Source organism: Thamnophis sirtalis, unplaced genomic scaffold, assembly GCF_051295495.1.
Source record: "Thamnophis sirtalis isolate CommonGarterSnake01/CBP01778 unplaced genomic scaffold, rThaSir2_p1.2 scaffold_3, whole genome shotgun sequence".
NCBI classification, from domain to species: Eukaryota; Metazoa; Chordata; class Lepidosauria; order Squamata; family Natricidae; genus Thamnophis; species Thamnophis sirtalis.
The window spans coordinates 80,560,405-80,581,320 of NW_028261383.1; the positions used below are offsets into that span (position 1 = coordinate 80,560,405).

The window sequence follows — 20,916 nt, forward strand, 5'->3', positions numbered from 1 at the left end:
GAGGGGAGCACGTTAAATCCTCCTTCGGCCCCGGCATGGGAAAGCTTACAAGACGTGGGTGATTACGGGACTTGGGAAAGGTTTACCCCAGGCAGGGCAACATTCGCCATAAGATAAAAGCCCTTTTAATCCCCAGAGGGATTAGCACACCTTTTCACGAGGGTTTTCATCGTGCGTGATAGGGAGGACAAAAAGCGCTCCAAACGCAGGGGATGGAGGGGTAATGACTCTTTTCTCCGAAGTTTGCCTTTTCTAAAGAGAAAGAAACGCGGCAGCGTGGCACACACACTTGCACAGAGTACGGTATGGTGAGCTGGCGCTGTCAATCTTGCAGTATTTGAAACTATTTTTGTTGACAGGCCAGTAATCAGAAAAAGAATAACATCTGGCCTAGCTATTGCCTTCCCCCCACCCCGAATTACTGGAGCATGGGTTTCTATGACTCTTATGGTTGGAGTACAACATTCATAGAGCGGGTTACCTCATAGCATATTTTGCTGTTCGCACTCTTGATGTATGATTATCTTGCCACACCTGAAATTGAGCTAGCAAAAATGGAAGAGTAGAAAGATGGCCAACTGTAGTAGATCTAGTGAGATTGAGAGAATCATAGGAAGAGAATAATAGGAGGGACTAGGATTGTCAACTAATGCAACACTCAGTGTTTTATATATGTGTGCATGCGTATCCCTTGCAGCTATCTTAATATAACTTTTTTACTGTAGGTTTCATGCACTTTCTGCTGTAACTGGTACAAACTGAATCATAATCTAACTTCTTGCAGGAGAGAAGATGCCAGCAACCTTGAAAGAAACTTTGGAATTTTGGATCCTGAAGTTAATTTTAAGTATGCACACCTCTGTAGATGAACTGTATTTAAAGGATGTCATGGAAGGAGGAAAAGTGTTACCTGACAAGATTGAGACTGATCTGAACACAGATTTAGAAATGACAGGCTACAATAATATGGAAAATTATACTATACTTCAAAAGGAAATGACTGATGTCTTAATTAAAAAGGATATACAAATAACAAATGAAGAGTCATCTGGATATTTGGGAGGTATTTCAGATAACAAAAGAGGTTTGTTAAAGCTTTGAAATTTGTAAGTAGGAACAAAAGAAATCAAGTTCTAGGACATTATTTGACTAAATAGTAAGGTTGTTACAAAGAAATATAATTGGTTTATTTAAATCATTTATCTTGTGATGAAGCGTGCATTTTTTACATATTTTTTAAATTCCCCCTTATTTTTTCTATACTTTGGTTTATATTAAAATTTATTTTTGGAAAAAGGAGATAGCCATTCTATTCTGTATTATTCAGATTACCATCTCAAAACTGTGTAGTATTCTGGAAATCACAATTTAAGGAAAATTAAGACAAATTATAATACTTTTGTAGAAGGGAAACAAGAAAAAACAAAATATTACAAATTAAGCCATATAGGGTGGGGATGGGAAGGAATAGATATATTTAACTTTGAGGAAAGAATATTGGAGAAGGGTAGAAACACATCCGGCTTTTTAGATCCTCTAAAACAGTTTTAGCTGAAGGTGATATTGACATCTATTGTTCCAGAGAACCAGAGCATTCTCAAAGGATAGAATATACATACTTTGCCTGTCCATATTACTAAAGCACTAGCCACTATGGCAAACAGCAGCAATGTGTCATTTGGTATAAACCAGGATCTCACTTCTTTCAGGTTTCCACATTGGCCTTTTGAGTTTCGTGCCAATTTCAGTTAAAAATCCCTCTCCAGTAGTACATGTAGTAATATATCTTTGTCACATTAAACATTTGGAAGAACTTCTGAGGATCTCTTAATCATACCAAAGGTTTTCAGCAGTGCATGCCGTTAAAGACTCAGCTTGTGAAACTCTGGTAATAGTCAGTTCCATCCTGAGGACATAACTATTATTATAACAAGGATATTTCAGAATTGGATTTGAAACAAGCTTATTCTGAGAGTAGTGATGAGTTGAGTAGGTAATTCTTTCACAGAAACTCTACAATTATTTTGTTCAAATGATTTTGAGGCAGAAAATTGTGCTATTATTTGAAAAGGTGGCATCCTTTAATAAAATTTCATTAAAAAGTATCCATGCCAAAGTTTACTTATGAAAATAGTGCTAATTAGTATGGCAATATAATGATTTATAGCAGTGTTTAATTATGGACCTGAAATCAGATCATGCATGTTTACAGCCTTTCTTCTTCCATAAGATTAGAGATCTGAAAATTAGTTTTAACACATAGATTGATAGATTGAGGCTTCTGGAAAAATGTTTAATACAAAAGGAAATATTTTAAGAATATTCATAAAAAGTAACGTTGCTCATTTCTAGTAGAGGAAATGAATTTCTGATGAAATCATCCAATAAAATCAGAGGGGAAAAAAGAAATTTTCCCTCGCTTTGGTAAAATGTCTTGAGAAAGCTGGAATTCGTGAGGGGAAAAAAGGGATTTAAAGAAAGAAAAACACTGAAATCTGGATATGGCTGTATCAGCCTTCAAGCCTGAGACATAGGAATAGATATCATGAAAGTTACCAATTTCACAAATTTAAAGAGTTAAAAAAATTAAAAGAGCTACAATTAGATGCAGAATACTTTTGGGAGACTTTAAATCAAATTTGCACTTCAAATAAATTATGCAAAGAAAACAGCGCTATAAATAGATGCAAACATGTACCTTTTTGCATCCTTGTTTTTTCCTGAGCTTCCTCAGCTTTTACCATTTATTGAGATTTGGATAGCGTTTTGAGTCAAGTGTGATGTGGTACAGTGGAAGTTGTCCACAGAAATACAAATAAGGCTTGAGTACCTGACTATTTCAATCAAGTTGCAGGTTTGCTTACTCCCTAAAATGGATTTCTGATTATGAGGAAGGAAAGGAAAACAATGCACCAGACTTCAGAGTTGCCTTTCTGAAAAGCACGCGTGTATGTAGCTCACAGGGATTTGAGGGATGGAAAGGGAATAGAAAGAAGAAAGTACCTATTCAAAGTTTTGGAGGTGAGGGGAGACAGACATGCTTGCTTTTCCTACTTTTATATCTCCCCATGAGCTTCCAGTATAGGTACAATATAGATCAAAGACAAGTCTACAGTAAATGACTTTTATTTTTTAAAAAATGAAATAACCGTGAACATATTAACAGGCCTGCAGGTGGCACTACAGTACAGCTGGATAGAAGGTAGATACAGTCCCAATGAACAGTAAAACAATGGAATCCATCAGTTCAATGGTGACAATTCTGAATACAACTCTATCAAGCAGGAACATTTTACTGAAAATATTTCTGGACAAAGCTGATATTGAAAATTATTTCTGGGAAGCAGTAGTCCCAATCTAAAACTGACAACTGGTATTTACCAGTTTAGGGAGAGATGTACAACACCTCCAAAGCATAAAAGTTCTTTTCCCCCCTTTATATCTTTGTATTGGAAGTAAAATTATTTTTAGCTCTCCTCGGGCCAATTGTGCTATTGGGAATTATTTCTAAGAATAATTTCTGGAAAAGTTTTATTGAAAGGAAGACTAAACACAATGTGCCTTTCCTTGTAGTCCAGGAACTGTTGTGGTATTTCAAATTCTAAAAATATCTACTTTCATGAAATACTGTTTCACTACAAACCTAGTTTTTCACTAAATACACATTTTTTTAAAAAATCCTGGAGCCCTCTGGGAAAATCAGTGGTTTCTCTCTGTGTTTCTGCATTTCTACAGTGTATAAAGAACTCTTAAAGGGAGCATGAAGAACAATTTCTTTTTTCCTTAGCTATGTCAGAGAAGGAGGTCTCATGTTCATGTTCTTGCAGCCAGGATGCTGGCGTGTATAATCATTCAGAGCAAGCTGTTTAGGTCTTCAATAAAATGTCCAACCTTGCATCATTCTTCCTAACTTACTGGAAAGACTAATTAGGTATGAAAAAAGAGTCACACATTTTTCTATTCATCATATGCAGGAATACCACCTGGTTTCCATACAATTTCAATTTGCAAAAGGCCACCAGAAAGGGACTTGGCACCCTTCGTTCTTCAGGAATTCTGTATATTATTGTGACCATCTATTAGATATTCAAGACTGAGGCAGCATATAGGCAGTGGCTGGAGAGTGTAATGAATGCCATGGCATCTCTTAGTGAGAGGTTTCAGAGTCCTTCAGAGGCAGCCACGTGCATCCCCTTTCTATACTGTGAGCAAAAAAAAAAAAAACCAAAACAAAACAACTCCGGGGGAGGGAGGGGGTCAGAATCATCCATTCCTAAGATCTAGCCAGTTTGGATTCATGAGCTTTCAGTGTGCCAACAGCATCTTTGACTGCATGGTAGATAATGTTCTTCACCTGCAAAGAGAATGTAATGAATGAATGTAATGAAGAATAAGACCACAAATGTGTTTCCATCTGCCCCGTTACTAATTATAAGAGTTCTTTATCAATTGCCTATAAAGTCTGAACATGTATAAGGAAAGAACAGACAGAACAGAGTCCTATAAAATATTGCTAAAACAATACAGAGAGAGAGAGAGAGAGAGAGAGAGAGAGAGAGAGAGAGAGAGAGAGAGAGAGAGAGAGAGAGAGAGAGAGAGAGAGAGAGAGAGAGAGAGAGAGAGAGAGAGAGAGAGAGAGAGAGAGAGAGAGAGAGAGAGAGAGAGAGAGAGAGAGAGAGAAAAATTGGGTTGTTCAACAGCAATACATCAATGCTAATGTAATTTTTTAAAAAGTAACTCTAAAAAATTCTTGTATTCATTCTTTATTAGAAAATTAAAGAACTGCAATCTAAATCTTTAACCCCTGGCATTACTGAATAAGATTTTGCAAATCCATTCAGCTTGCAAACATCAAACCTCTAAACAGTTTACCATTGTGTCTATGTTAAGGGAACTAAGGATGGAAAGGAGTTTCTTCCCTATAACTAATGTAAATAAATAAATATAGGATATGTGAAGATCCAAGAATATTGAATTTTTAAATCTCCAATACGCTGTGCAATATTCTCAATACTACTGTCTCCAATACTCTTAATAATCTCTGTGTAGAACCTTTAACTTTTAATCAGAGAGACTATTATGAGAAGCCAACATATTGTATAAACTGGTCTGAAATAAACCTAAAACTGATATAACTATGTCTTAGAATTCATTTAGTTAATATAGCCATAAAATACCTCCTTTTTCTACAACATTTTTAGTACAATTCATTTTTTCAAATGGTATTCCTCCCCTTACAAATATGATATACATCAGAGGTTTTACCAGAAGATTTGCAAACATTTACCTGCAGCTTATCCTCATGGTTTGTGTGAGTATTAGATAGGTGCCTGAATTCTTGAGTCAGACGGAAGCAGTGTTTCACATGTTCTGGAGATACAAAATCTTCTGCCACTTTAATGCAGCTATACAAATTATGAACCTGAATAAACAAGAAAAACAATTCGGATCGTGTACAACCCCATAATGCTAAGAATCCAACATATTCACTGCTGCATTTGGTATAAGAAATCTAAACAGACAAGTACTATATTAAAGTTGTCATGGACAATTTATGATACTCATGAAAAAAAATCTATTAAAAGAACTTATTACAATCTTAGACTTATAACCACAATTGGAACCAGAATCTCAGCTGTTGAACAAAACAATCGTTAAGCGAGATGTCATCTAGCCACTTTGCTCAATTACTGCAATCTTGTAGCTCCTGGTTGTGCTTGTTAAGCAATCTCTTGAGTTGATACTTGCCTCTCCACTCTGGGGCTAAAAATCCTCCATGGCTGAAAATCCTGCTTGGATTTCAGCACAGACCTTTTTCCACCAGCCCAGCTTGCAGCCATCAGGGAGAATTGCAAATGGTGATCACACGACTGTTAAGGTTGCCAATCACTCAGATTTCAATTACATACATGGGTACTACGATGTCCATAACTTCAGTCACAGGTCATAAAGACCCTTCCGTTCATCATCCTAACTTTGAATAGTTGCTGAATGAATGATCATAAGCCATAAGTGTATTAATTACTGGATACAGAAAGTTCACTCTTAATATTAATTGGGATCAGAATTACCATAGTTAAGCAAAGTATCCTTAGGCAAAACATCAAGTGATTGTGTGGTTTAGTGATGGCAGTTCCAGTAGTCCTGATTGTGCTTATTAGATGAGGACTATGCTGTCATGAGGTAATCACTTCACGCTTCTCCTGCTGTCCTGCTGCTCCTCCCCAGCAAGGCCTCATGTGCTCCCTTCAGCAGATGAGGTTCACTGCCCTCATCTCTACTTCAATTTCTCCATCTGTCTATCTCATCCCTATCTATTTTCTGTCCTCTTCACTGTAATCTGCTGCTACCACCTTCCCTGCCACCCTTTGTTGACATTCACTGTCCTCTTGCTGCTGGCCTGTGATCCAGGTGCCAGACATGAGGGTGGTACCAGTGTGGTGAACATGGCAAGGTGGCGTGAATCTGTCTTCCAAAAAGAGCTCCCTGGGCCAAACTGGCAGAGAAAGTAAAGAGACAGCTCCCTGAATGAAGGGGTGACTATCGGGCAAGGTGGCAAGGCTTATCAAGGACTTGCATAATGTTACTAGTGGCCACCTTTGCCCAGGGAGCTGCTAACTTGCATCTCTGCCATGCCTGCTCTGCTGGCCCATCCTGCTGCCTCTTCCCTGGGCTGGCTTTACAACTCCTTTCTGCAGATGAGTTTCCACTGCGCTTGGAGTGGGCTGCACCCATGTCTAGTCTATGGATCTCAGGCCAGCAGCAGCAGAAGACAAACAAAGGTCCGCTGGAGCCATGGGGATGGCAGGGGAGGCACTGGAGGTGAATGCAGAGCAGTCAAAAGAACAGAGAACGAGGAAATAAATGTGGATAGGTTGGCAAGTGCCAAAAATTGTTCACATGTTCATGAAGGTGCTACTGGTATAACTTTTTAAAAACCCAGTCTTCTTCTGCAGAGTGGCCCAAAATTCCACTCACCTGATGTGGAGCCCCTGCAGGAATAAATACAGCATCTCCCAGGAACTGCACGATTGCCCAACCTTGCACTCCATATTCCTCGTACAGACGCTTACGAAGGACCTGGTCCAGATACCAGCTTTGGTCATGGATTGGATCATGATCAGGAGGATTTTCTTGCCCCTGTTCTTCACCAACCTAGTGCAAATGTATTGGGATTCAATTATTCTGGATCTACTGGATAGCTGAAGGATCACCTCCTACTTGCAAATTATTTCATTACTGGAATATTAGCCTTGTTTAAATAGTTCTACGGCAATGGTGGTGGTGGTGGGGGGGGGAGGGAATCCAATTTTCACAAGTAAAATTGCTGAATATATGACCAGATGCCAGTATTAGTTTTATAAAGATACATTTAAGAGTTGGGTGAATCTCAGAAATTTAAAATAAATTATTTGGAAAAGCAAAACCTGTGGTAAATTCTCTATGTGAAATTCCTTACCTTCCGAAGAAGCTCCCTGATTTTTTCAGCATCCTTAGCAGCATAAATGTGCCACAGTGCCCCTGGCTTCTCCTTTGCTTCATGGATTCGCTGTTTTGTAACATCGTCGGCATCCCCTTCATCTATGGTTTTTAACACCTCTGAAATCCAATTCAATAACATATATCGCTTTTTTACTACAATGTGTAACAAATAAGCAATTCTATAAATCATAATACTATGAGTGAGTGCCAGGAAAAATCTGTAACTGTATTTCCTTCTGATAACAGAACACCAATTACCTCACGTGCAACTTAATTGTCTTAAGAGAATGTATTTTTTATAAGCTCAAGAGCAGGCCTGGCTATCTACCCCAAGAAAAACTCACAAAGCCATTCCTGGTTAGGGCATTCTGTCATGCGTTGCCTTGCTCAGTTAGTACTGTGAAAACACATTTTACTTTTCATACTGTTCCTCATGATGCCTGTACAGGTTATCAATGGGGGCATTGCTTAAAGACAAGTTGAAATACCTATACAAAACTAAAAATACACTCATGACTAGATAGTTGTTTGTTCCTCCCATTTGTTCACAAGTATTATAATCAGAAAGAGCAACAAAAGAACAAACAGAAATAAAAACAAATAGAAATTCAAGTTATTCCCTGGGGGAAAAAATAAGTTTGGAAGAAAGCTTACCATCATCATGGGCACCATCCCCAATAGGAATTCCAACATACACCATAACATTAACTGCATCTGATACATCTAAATGTAAATTAGTTGTACCAACTCTTCGGTCTTCTGCTGTTATTAGTCCTATGAACAATGCAACAGACAAATAATTTTATCCTACTGGTATTAGTATTTTTATCTGTATATAGCAGTCCTGACTTCCCAATTATGGAATAATAATTCCTTGTCGTTTTATAGATCATTACCCTATAGTGCCGAAGGGGCTTGTGCAACCCAAATAATGCTATGAATTAAACTATGGGGAATCTGCACTCATGCAAGAGTCACCCGGTAGCCAGGAGGTAAAACTACATGAAATGACATGTAGCTGCTGATGTGCCTGGAAGGAAATAAAAAGTTTGAAGCTGAAAACAGGCATATCACTGCAATGTGGAATGTCAGAGCCATAAACCTTGATGCAATCAGAGTTGAAATACCATGATAGAACAGATATTCTGGAAATGTGCAAAATGAAATAGATCTGGAATGAATCACTTCCCATTAGAGTGCATTCTACTGCTCACAAGAAAATTATAGATGAAATAAAATAGTTAGCATTATTAAACAAAGACTGTCACTGCTTGAATATAATCCAAGAACAGCAGACTTCAACTAATATTAAATTAGCAAGCCAACTAACACTACACTGATCCAAATCTATACTGCAATCGTTGATGTAGAGAAAAGTGAACAATTATTTGGCCAACTTGCATTGTCTTGAGTCATGAGTCCCCTTCGGGGAAAAGGGCGGCAAATAAATGTAATCAATCAATCAATCAATCATTAAATCAATCAATCTTGTCAACACCACCAAAAAAAGATCTCATGTTAATTATAGAAGACTGGAATATTAACACTGGAAGTGAAAAAAGCTTTTGGAATAAAGGAAAAAAATGGTCCTAGAATCTTCCAACCACTATAAATGGACATCACCAGATGGCAACACAAAAACCAAATTGATTATATACACAGCAAGCAGAGATTGATGAAAACTCTATATTTAGTCAGCAAAAACAAGATTTGCTGTTGACTGCAGGGCAAATCACAATTATTTGCAAAATTAAACTAAGAAAAACAAATAAAGCCATCAGATTAAAAAGAACTCAGCAATTCTTCACATGATGATATGACAAAGGTAAAGAATACAGTTATTGAATTAACTCTGATAAATAAGAGCGCCTAGACAATTCTAGACTGAAATTTGTGATATCATTAAAGATGAAGCAAACAACAATATCCCCAAAAGCAAAAGAAAGCAAACTATCTGACATGCTAAAAAATAACTGAAAAAAGGCAGAGCTCAGAAGTTAATATAGACAGAGGAAAATTTGCCCTACTAAAAGTTTCCAAATAACAGCAGATTGAGACAAGGAGTTGTATTTAAATAAGCAAGACAAAGAAATTGAGGCTAACAATCAAACTGAAAGGCCCAAGGAATTAAGAAAATTACAGAAATCGAGAGATCTTCCTGTGTAAAGATGATATAAAGATGACCAAAAAGATATTGTATGAATTTACATAGAAGTACACAAACAGGTCTCAAAAATGACATGTATAAATATATGAGCATTGAACTAGAGTCAGATGTTCTGGGGAATAGATGAGTCCTGGAAAACATTGCTAAAAATAAAGTGGCAGGAGTTGGTGAAATATCAGCAGAACTGTTTAAATCTTACTAGATTCAGTTGAAGAGGTACAGTACATTTTTTGTAAGTACGTACAGAAAACATAACAATAGTCACAGGACTAGGAAGCATAGATTCAAATTCCAAATATCAAAAAGAGCAATCCTAGATAATGATCAAGCTACACAATAATTGAACATATTTCATATCTTTGGAAGATAATGCTCAAAACTCTGAAATTTAGAGTTCAATTTACTTGTGACAAGAACTACCTGATGTACAAACTAGATTCAGAAAAGCCAGGGGCATGTAAGATCATGTCACTAACATCCAATAAATAATGCAAAAGATGACTAAGTTCTAAAAATATATCTATTTTGCTTTATTGATTTTACGAAGGCTTTTCATTATGTAGAACTTAAATGCTTATAGACCTTAAAACATGGACGTACTGGGCCATCTCACCTGTCTAATGAAAAATTTCTATGGTGAAAAGAAGCAACGTTGAAAAGGAAAATGAAGCAAATCAATAGTTCAAAATTTAGGCTTAAAAATTCCAAGAATATCCACAAAATGAAGAGATGTTTAGGACAAAAACAGATATAGCCAAAAATTCAACTGCAGAGACAATATACTAACCACTAAGAGTACATATTGGTTTGGTTTTCCCCATTGCAGTACATGCTGTGAAAGGCTAAATGAAGTAAAACTGGTATTACTGAAATGTGATGTTAGAAAAAATTGTTGAGTATCTTATATCTCAAAAAGAATGAAGAAAACTCTGTGGAACAATTATATTATTTATACCATATCATTTATGCTAATTATATAAATGTATGTAAATGACATGAATTATTTAATGATGTCATTGTCAAAACACCTAAACCACAGTGAAAATTTGGCAGATGAAACAGCTCTTTGGCTACTAGAAGAGATATCACAATCTAATATAGAAAATAATTGGTACACAAGCCCATCATACTTCAATTTGAAAATTCAATTTGAAAATTCAATTTGAAAATTCTTAACAAATTTTTAACTGGTATGCATGTTTTCACTTTTGCATTAAATTCATTTTTAATCTTAAAAAATAAATTCTAAACAAATGTGTCTATCAAATTTTGTTGCTTATTTATTCATAGTCAAATCTCACTCTAAATATTTTCACTTTTAAGACTATTAATAGGCATCAAAACACAACTTTTAAATCACACACCATATGCATTGTACATTTTGGGGCCTAGATCAGGTCGCACAAAGTAACTTGGCAACCTAGATGCCAGATTCAGTCTTCCATCTCTTTTAGTATATTCTGGAAGCGGAAGATTCTCCATTAAATCTTCAAACCTGAAATAGGCAAATACCATATTAGACACAAATATACATATAAAAAACACAATACAATGCCCAAATAAGCAACCTTTGTCTTCAATCATCCAACAGAAGTAACTTACCTTGTAGGCATCATATCCCTAAAATCCTCTCCTGGAGGCCAATCTTTTAACTTCAGTACCATAGGCTGCCCATCATCTGCTCTTAGTCGTTCTGCAAAGTAGTAATTACATGCAGCTTATTCCTCAACATATTTTAAAATTATAGAATAATATGCAAGCCCCCCATCCCTTTTCTTTCCCCTTCTCCTCCCCATGGTGTCTTCCTATTTGCTTTTGTATTTTTGCATTTTATTCCATAATTTAATAAAATGTTGAGGAATATAGCTTATGAGTTCTGTTCTAATTTTTTTTAATGAAGTACAAGAGTGACAACTTAGATTTTCAACTGTACAACTGAAGTAACAAATCAGAAAAAAGTTAGATTCAAAACAATTTAGCATTTATTGGTTAGTTTATATCAGGCAAGCCAAATCTTTTATAGCGCTCTTGGGAACTTGATATAATATTTTGCATGATGTACAGCGTATGATGGCAGGATATATGTTCATCAAAATGCTGCCTGATGTTGATGAAAACATTGATTGTTCTGTTTGAATAATCATAAATTAATGTGATTATCTTTATGCAGGAACTGTGAGAAATATAATGCGATTAAAATTTGGTATTGGACCCAATGACAAAATATTACAAAAATTGATTACATACTTATCCAAAAAATCTAATCATTGCCAGAAATTAAATCAACTTTTTCAACATCTAAAATGTAAAGAAGGATATTAACATAAAATAGGAGGTTTAGGTGGAAGAACTGATCTTCATAATATAATTAAAAATTGTGTACTATTAACAAAAATTGCTTAGGTAAACTCCATTGGTGCAATAATTTGTTCTCGGCAAATATACCGTATTTTCACCCATATAACCCGCCCACGCAAATAACCCGCCCACGCAAATAACCCGCGGGTTTTCCGGATCGTGTAAAATATCTTCCGTATACCCCGCCCACGCATATAACCCGCGACGAGTAAGAGAGAAGGGAAACAGCTGAGATGGGGGGGAAGAAACGGAGAAACAAGCCTGCGCAAGCTGGGGAAGAGGAAAGGAACGGAGGAGAAGGAAACAGCTGAGATCGGGGTGGGGGAAGAAACGGAGAAACAAGCCTGCGCAAGCTGGGGAAGAGGAAAGGAACGGAGGAGAAGGAAACAGCTGAGATCGGGGTGGGGGAAGAAACGGAGAAACAAGCCTGCGCAAGCTGGGGAAGAGGAAAGGAACGGAGGAGAAGGAAACAGCTGAGATCGGGGTGGGGGAAGAAACGGAGAAACAAGCCTGCGCAAGCCTCCGATCGTGTAAAATATCTTCCGTATACCCCGCCCACGCATATAACCCGCAGGGGGGGCGCTGTGCATGTAAAAACCGCATATAACCCGCGGGTTATATGGGTGAAAATACGGTACTTAAAAAAAGGCTAAACTGAGAAGATCAGCACATTTTTACAACGTGTAGGAATTAACAAAAGAGAATGGAAGTCAGAACATGATCTTATCTATTAGACTCCACTTACTAGAAATGATTTCAAAGCCATCCCAGAAATCACGCACTTTAACATCTGAGATTATGGCACAATTTCTACAATTGACCAGATCTACATCCTGATCTCCAAATTCTTGGCTAAATGCATCTGGTTTCCAAAGTTCAGGCTTCAGTTTCTTATGAACACCAGAAACTAGAACAGGCTGCAGAAGGATAAATAAAATATATAAGGAATTATTTTAATATATAAGATTTCTTAAAAAGATAGCTGGAAATGAATAAATGTACATAATAAAAACATTCCAATAAAAGTCATTGTAACAAAGCTGGTTAAAACACACCTCACTGCAACAGAGTGAAAAAGAAAAACAATTAACATGAAGGACAGCTTTAAGTAACGATAAAACAAAAACAAAAAAACAAGTTGACATTTAGCTCAGTTTATGTTTATAACTCTTTTTTGACTCAAATGGAGTTGTGCATATTTACAAAACTAAGCCAGTTAAGCTTTCTACGTTAAGAACCACTACTGATTAGTGTACAATTAACGAAAGTACATATTTACCTGCATAGTTTAATTAAAAAGTAATATTACTAATTTTACATGTTTTTCACTTGTTTGAAAAGCTATGGCTTTTACATATTTTGACTGCAAGGTATCCTGAATAGTCTAATTTCTGAGTTTATTAAGCATTGTGCATATGGCATTTTCTAATTATGGTTTGATTCTAAGCAAAGACTTGACTTCTTATTATATTCTGTTCAGATTCAAATTTCTATGCCTTTACTGCGTATTTCCTAGTTAACAGTATTTTCACAGCAGTTAGTTTGCCTTAAGAATAATTAAGGCAAATAATAATAATAATACATTTTTACAATATAAATGATGATCTGGCTTTTTAAAAATGTACCTGTCCTTGTTTCCAACATTCTCTGAAGATCTTCCAGTTGTTCTTGTTGCTGGGGTCATGAAGACATAAAAGTCTTCCATCACAAAGCCACGAATGAGAAGTATGTGGGTCGAGCACATTTAAACCCATTACCATTTCTTTTACTTCTTTAGGTGTATCAGCTACACTGCTTGCTCGCTTGGCAGCATCAGTCATTTTCTTATTTTCCACTACTGATGCAATTATATGATCAAGGAAGTTTGGCAAACTGGCTTTACTCTTGGCCCCCTAGAAAAAAAAAATCACATAACAACCTAAGTACTCTGTACCCTGCCTGGGCCTTGGATCTTTCAACCAAATAAGCACTTACAGAAAAATGAACAGCCTGCAGAAAGGAAAAACCCTAAATTCTTGGATATGTTAATTATATTCTCTAATAGTACAAATGAATATTGTACTAATATGTTTTACTATTCTATAAAGTTAAACATATTTATCATCTATGGAGTTAAAATATAATATATCCATATTGTAAGACTGCAAGTCATGAATCTCAGTATAATGTCTTTAAAGGAATACCCAATACATTATGTTTCTGTGAGTTGAAGGGGCCAAAACCTTACTGCATTCAAGCTATGTTCTTCAAATGGGCCTGCCTGATTCAATGGGACTGGAGTATGGACAGATGTAGTGTGAAAGAATGGCAACCCTTCTAGCAGTCATATCATAGAGTTCCACCCACTTTGGTCCAATGCCTATTTCAATTAATTTTATTCTCTCATACTGTTTTATTTCATGGTATTTTCATTTGCATCTACCTTTTCTATTATCAAGTCTTCTAGTTTTAACACCTCATTCCTTTCAGTTAGACAACCACTTTTTAATCTACCTAACTCTACAGTTAGAAAAAAAAAGAAAGAAAAAGTTTTCCTTACTGTGGAAGCTCCAGAAAAAACAGGAGGGAAAGGAATCCCTGCATCAAGTGAGGTCTGAGGCAGCTTTCCAGGCCCAGAGTTAAGCAAATCACGAAGACTGGAACCTTCAGTCTTGTTGCTTGAAGCAACTGGACCCAGCAAGAGACTATTAAAAAGCTTTGGAGTTAAAGGTGAGGCTTTTGTGTTGGAGTTAAAGGAATCCAAACCAAAAGGCGATGGAGATTCTTTATTGAGTACTGATCTCAATGAACCTGCTTCTGAAAAACACATATGGAAGAAAGAACAATTTAAAAACAGAAGTACTTTAATAGTAGTATAATACAGGTTGACTTCAATTACTCATTAAATATGCAAGAATACCATTATTTACTGGCTAGACATATGTAGAATCTAAATTGGGGTAATGGTGGAGACGGAGGAAGGAGAGGAAAATAGATTGGGTATGCAGCAGGTTGCATGTAAGACAGGCTATACTATATCATTCAGCAAGGAAATTACTTAACATCTAGTTTTCAGGCAATCTCAGGTCTCACCAAACATAATGCGATTTTAACACATTATAATTGTTGATTAATAAGCCATTCTACGTATCAGACATATAACAAAATAACAGAATTGGAAGGGACCTTGGGGGTCCTAGTCTAACCCCCTGCTCAAGCAGGAAAACTACACAATTTCAGACAAACGGTTGTCCAACCTCTTCTTAAAAACCTCTAGTGTTGGAGCATTCACAACTTCTGGAGGCAACTCATTCCAGTGTTTAATTATTCTAACTGTCAGGAAATTTCTCCTTAGTTCTAGATTGGTTCTCTTTTTGATTAATTTCCACCCATTGCTTCTTGTCCTGCCTTCAGGTGCTTTGGAGAATAGATTGACTCCCTCTTCTTTGTGGCAACTTCTTAAATATTGGAACACTGCTACCATGTTACCCCATTTCCTTCTTTTCACTAGACAAGAACATACCCAATTCCTGCAACCGTTCTTCATACGTTTTAGCTTCCAGTCCCCTAATCATTTTTGTTGCTCTTCTCTGCACTCTTTCTAGAGTCTCAACATCTTTTTATAACATCATCTCAACATATTTTTATATCTTGGTGACCAAAACTGAATGCAGTATTCCAAATGTGGCTTTACCAAGGAATTATAAAGTGGTATTAACACTTCATGTGATCTTGATTCTATCCCTCTCTTAATGCAGCCATCAAAGCTTTGGTTTGTTTCAGTCTACATTCAATTGAATTACGCAGTAATTCAATTGAAAGAATAGATTCTGTATGATTACATAATTAATAAGCTTTATCAAATATGTAAACTAATGCAGCCAAGTTTGACAGTTGCAGCATATTGCTGGCTCATATTTATGTGATTGGCCACTAGGACTCCAAGATCCCTCTCACAGTTACTACTGTTGAGTCAGGTATTACCTATTCTATACTTGTGCGTTTGGTTTTTCTTGCCTAAGTGTAAAATCTTTTCTCCACATTGGATTTCATTTTGTTATATAGGATCCAGTGTTAAAGTCTGTCAAGATCCTTCCATATCTTTACACTATCTTTTCGAGTATTGTAGCAAAGTATATTCCTGTTAGTAGCAAAATATACTCTTATCTTCTGGCATATATTTTTCTACTAAGGCTGAGGAGACTGCTAGTATAGTATACCCTTTATTGTCATTGTACATCATTTATACAACGAAATTGGTTTATAGATCAGTGGGGACTCAGTGGCTAAGATGCTGAGCTTGTCGATCAGAAAGGTCGGCAGTTCAGCGGTTCGAATCCCTCGTGCTGCGTAATGGAGTGAGCTCCTGTTACTTGTCCCAGCTTCTGCCAACCTAGCAGTTCGAAAGCATATAAAAATGCAAGTAGAAAAATAGGAACCACCTTTGGTGGGAAGTTAACAGCGGTGCGTGCGCCTTCGGCATTTAGTCATGCCGGCCACATGACCATGGAGATGTCTTCCGACAGCGCTGGCTTCTTCGGTTTTGAAAATGGAGATGAGCACCACTCCCTAGAGTTGGGAACAGCTAGCACATATGTACGAGGGGAACCTTTACCTAGTTAGCCTGAAGATTCCAGTTATCTTTTCCTTGAAATTAATTATTGACAAACATGTCATACTTGAGACTTGAAAAGTAGTTTATTTGGAAATGTACTTGATTCTCTTTGTTTTTGAGATCATTGTCCTCCTTGCCATGCTAGACACTGACTGGGCCACTAACAAAACATTTTCAGTTAGTCGGCAGCTTACCTTTTGTTTCTTCTTTTGCCTTCTGAGTCGCTAAATCTGCAAGCCAATGCAATGCTGATGAAGGACTTGCTTCTGGACACAGTGATTTGTTCGGCTTCATTTCCCCACTGTTGCTGGTAGCTGCAGCCTCTGCTTTAATGGGCTCTTCTACTTTGGCTTCTACAGTTTCAGATTTTGGAGCATTTGTGTCCAATGGCTCATTCTCAGTTGTCCCTGCAGCACGGGAAAATGTGCTTTCACTTGCAGGACCTGGTACACCGGGATTCATACTGGGCAGCTGCTGACATAGGATCACATGCAAAGAGTCAAAAATATCTTAATCAATTAATAAAAGCTAATACCAATACTAGTTAGAGTAAGAATAAAACTATTTCAAAACACAATAGCTATTACCATACCATGAAAATCATGATTACAAGTTCACTGACATCATTTGACAATTAACAATTAGATGTTATTTAAGTAATCTGATCTATATTTTAATATGATTACAGAATATTCAAAGAACGGTCACTTCTGGCTAAAGCTGTGACTGGTGAAAGTCTGTAGAGATTCTCAGTCATCCAGGTCATGGTTGTCCCAAAGGTGCTTTTCCAGGAGGCAACTGGACTCTCTGGTTTTTCCTTTGAAGACATTTCGCTTCTCATCCAAGAAGCTTCTTCAGCTGTGACAGGATAATGGGGAATGGAAGGATTTATATTCCTTGTAGACAGCTGGTAATCTGCATCCTTTTAGAGGGTTGTTGAAGCACTTGGAGGATTACCTGTGTCTTCAGGGTCACCTGAGTAGTGATCCTCTAAAAAGATGCAGAAGCAAAACTTCTTCAAAAGAAAAAAAAAACCAAGAAAGTCCAGTTGCCGCCTGAAAAAGCACCTTTGGTACTTAACTACTAAGGCCCTATCCATTAAAATATCCAGTAGCCAGAATCATTTTCTTCAGAATTCAAGATTCTTTATTTGATCATTTCCCTAGCCAATGTTATCCCTAATGCTTTATATTCATAATTTTCCTTAATAAACAGGTAAAGCACTTTAATGTTTTCCAGGATGACTTGATCTTTAATTTCTACATTTTCAAGTCATATGATAAGATCTAAAACCTAATTACACTTTGCAATTCAGCTGAAAATGATAGCTGCAAAGAGAAACAAAAATCTGTCATCTAGTTGGGGCAGTAGAGGTTGACAGACACAATGTAAAACAGCAGAAGCATTTCTGTCACCATGGCTTTGGTCTAGTCTAATTTGCCTCTCTACATCTATTAGCCAGTAGCCATTCAATCCAGAAAACAGCAGATACACACACACACACACACACACACACACACACACACACACCACACACCACACACACACAAGTAGTTTTCACTAAACCTCCAGTTAAAAGGATCTAAAATCAGACAATGAGATATTACCATAAAATGTGGGAAATCAGTACTTATCAGAATAGATGCCTAATGTATAGGTGTTGCAACTTCTAAAACTCTTCCATTTTGAAAAACAGACATTAATTGAAAAAAGCCACAGACTTGGTTTGGAAGTAATGTTTGACACAGAGCGGAATCTCTCCTAATCACTGATGTGGAAAGCAGCAGGAAATCTGCTCTCTGACTGCTGTAAAACTGTATACATTCTAAGATCTTGTTAAATGCATGAGTCCAGTTGGATTTTTAGTGGAATATATACACTTTCATTATTGTATGATTTGTGATTGAGTACCTCTTTAATAGATATAATGCAATAATGATGAAAAAAGTAGCTTCTAATTGCTTATTATTAGGTCCACCATATTATATACATATTTTATTGTAGCTTTAGTGGACTTCGTTATAAGGTTTTTTTTAAAGAGGTAAGGATATAATTATTGTAACTAAACATTGGATAAAGTGACCAGACAGAAGATTATCATTTTAAAATTTAAAGAGTTTTGTACTTCTTTTGCCATATGTCATTCAGAATAGATTAAACATGTAAAATATGTGTATCTTCCCAGCAACTACATTGTGAGAGATCTAAAAAGTTACAAAAGATAATAAGATCCAATTAGTACAGGGTATTTATTTACTCTATATCTTGCTATGGAGATGCTAACTTTATCCCACTTCATCCCACTATGCGTAATGCACATTGGGATGCTTTTAAGGAAAGTCCTAATTATTGTCAAATTAAAATTCCCATACCTGTGAAATCCCATTTGTGACAGCAGGTCGCAACACAGATTTGTTCTGCCGATTAATACATGGACAGTTAGCTTTAATTCCCCATTTGCCACGTGCTGCATGAACCATGTCTCCAATATTATATAATGCTAGAAAGTTAAAACATGATAGGTTATACTGTGTAGGAAAATCTGGAAGCCTTGAAAAGCATAAATATTTATGTTCAAAATAGGCCCAAGTAGTGAAGGGTTTTTTTAAAAAAAAAACAACAGGAAGTCTATCTTCAGATAGTTCAAAAATTAACACATAACTCATTCTAAGGCTAAAGTTCTCTCTGGTGGAATAATGTATTTCTTTATTGTAGTATATCTCTATAAAACTCCCCCTTTAAGCTGCTTTAGAGGTGAAATTAAAAAGAAAAAACTAGAATATATTCAGATCAGAGTAAAAGAAACAAAAGGGATATGGAAAAACATTAATGGTTAAAGTTTTACCTGTGCCAGGAATGATTTGTGTTGGCATGAGATTCTCTGGTTCATGCGACTGCCCTTTTGCACACTTCAGCCATGAGAAAACCTCTTCATCACCCATCTCCTCTGTTTCTGGAATAAGGAAAAAGAACAACCCAGTTTTTCCAAATGTTATGCTTTGGTAGCTTCAAAGTACTGTATGTTAATAATTTTTCAAGAGAGCCACTCTTTGATTTTAGGGGGCAATAGTTTTATAGTAAGAAAATTTGTACTAATCTGCAATGGTGCTAAGTGCACTTAGAGCATAATTATTTATAATGTTTAATATCCTGCTGGTCAGTACCAATATAACAGGTTTATAAGACTAAAACCTAAGCTTAGAATCAACCTTCCAACCTATTTCCTCATCACAAAATAAAATCAAATATCCCCAAGGTAGCCTACTTAATCTCAGTAATGAAAATCTGTATATCTTCATTCTAATTTTTCACATTATGTAAACAGAAATAATATCACTTTGCATATAATATACAGATAGTCCTTGACTGTTCATTTAGTTTTCATTCAAAGTTACAATGCTTTGAAAAAAGTGACTAATGATTTTTGCAGCATGCTCCATAGTCGCATCATCAAAATTTGGATACTTGGCAACTACACACATTTATGACGGTTGCAATGTCCTGGGGTCAGGTGACGATTTTTGCACCCTTCTGACAAGCAAAGTCAATGGAGATACTAGATTCATTTAACAAATATGTTACTAATGTAACAATTGCAGGGATTTACTTAACAACTGTTGTAAAGGAAGGTCCTGAAATGGGACAAAACTCAGTAAACCACTGTCTTGTTTAGCAACAGAAATTTTGGGCTCAATTGTGGTCGTAAGTCAAGCTCTCCCTGCATTTTCTGAATTAACAAATGAGTGTTCATCACTGAAGCTTAAGGTATTGTTTTCTAGACGAGTTCACATATACACTATATTGCCAAAAGTATTCACTCACAACTGCTTCTGATTACGTGGATGGATGAGCAAATACTTTTGGCAATAGAGTGTACTTCTAATCTGAATCTCTTTCCTTCCATCTTCACAGCTTAACATCAAAATGACAAAAGAAGTCTCTTGTTCCTTCTGCTGCTAAATGGAAGTTAGAAACTCTTCATGATCTGTACAAAATACTCAGAGATCCATCACTCCTCATATCATAAATTGATCTCCTCAAAGGACAACTTGCTAGGTTTTACAATATTTATTCCTGGACATTTTCTAAATACTCACCACTACGTGGACGGCTTTTTCTCAGACGGTAACAGTCCAAACAAACCCCAAAGCCACATTTGCGACATACCCAGTGAATATTGAACAAGGTTGTTTCACATACATCACACATCTCTCTCACACCGCGTACAGCTCTCTTCCAGGCCACTTTCTCTACAAGGAAGAAAACCACCAATTAAAGGATGGCCGATTATTCATAGCAGCAATTTCAAAAATGT

At 36.5% G+C, this 20,916-nt stretch overlaps 1 protein-coding gene across 2 annotated transcripts in view; it reads right to left on the reverse strand.

Moving 5' to 3' along the window:
• Positions 1-3,110: 3,110 nt before the first annotated feature.
• Positions 3,111-20,916, reverse strand: part of KDM3B (lysine demethylase 3B) — a 48,867-nt gene continuing 31,061 nt past the window's right edge. The window contains exons 11-24 of one of the 2 annotated variants that reach the window (XM_087709297.1): positions 20,699-20,851; positions 19,447-19,554; positions 18,974-19,101; positions 16,796-17,072; positions 14,547-14,803; positions 13,633-13,899; positions 12,753-12,924; positions 11,252-11,342; positions 11,014-11,144; positions 8,137-8,256; positions 7,460-7,599; positions 6,979-7,155; positions 5,288-5,422; positions 3,111-4,354 (exon numbers count right to left, since the gene is read on the reverse strand). In XM_087709297.1, coding sequence (XP_087565423.1) covers positions 4,274-4,354; positions 5,288-5,422; positions 6,979-7,155; positions 7,460-7,599; positions 8,137-8,256; positions 11,014-11,144; positions 11,252-11,342; positions 12,753-12,924; positions 13,633-13,899; positions 14,547-14,803; positions 16,796-17,072; positions 18,974-19,101; positions 19,447-19,554; positions 20,699-20,851 — 2,237 coding nt within the window. In that variant the 3' untranslated portion in view covers positions 3,111-4,273. Of the gene's footprint in view, positions 4,355-5,287; positions 5,423-6,978; positions 7,156-7,459; positions 7,600-8,136; positions 8,257-11,013; positions 11,145-11,251; positions 11,343-12,752; positions 12,925-13,632; positions 13,900-14,546; positions 14,804-16,795; positions 17,076-18,973; positions 19,102-19,446; positions 19,555-20,698; positions 20,852-20,916 lie in introns of both variants that reach the window. The other variant, XM_087709296.1, reaches the window with a different exon arrangement.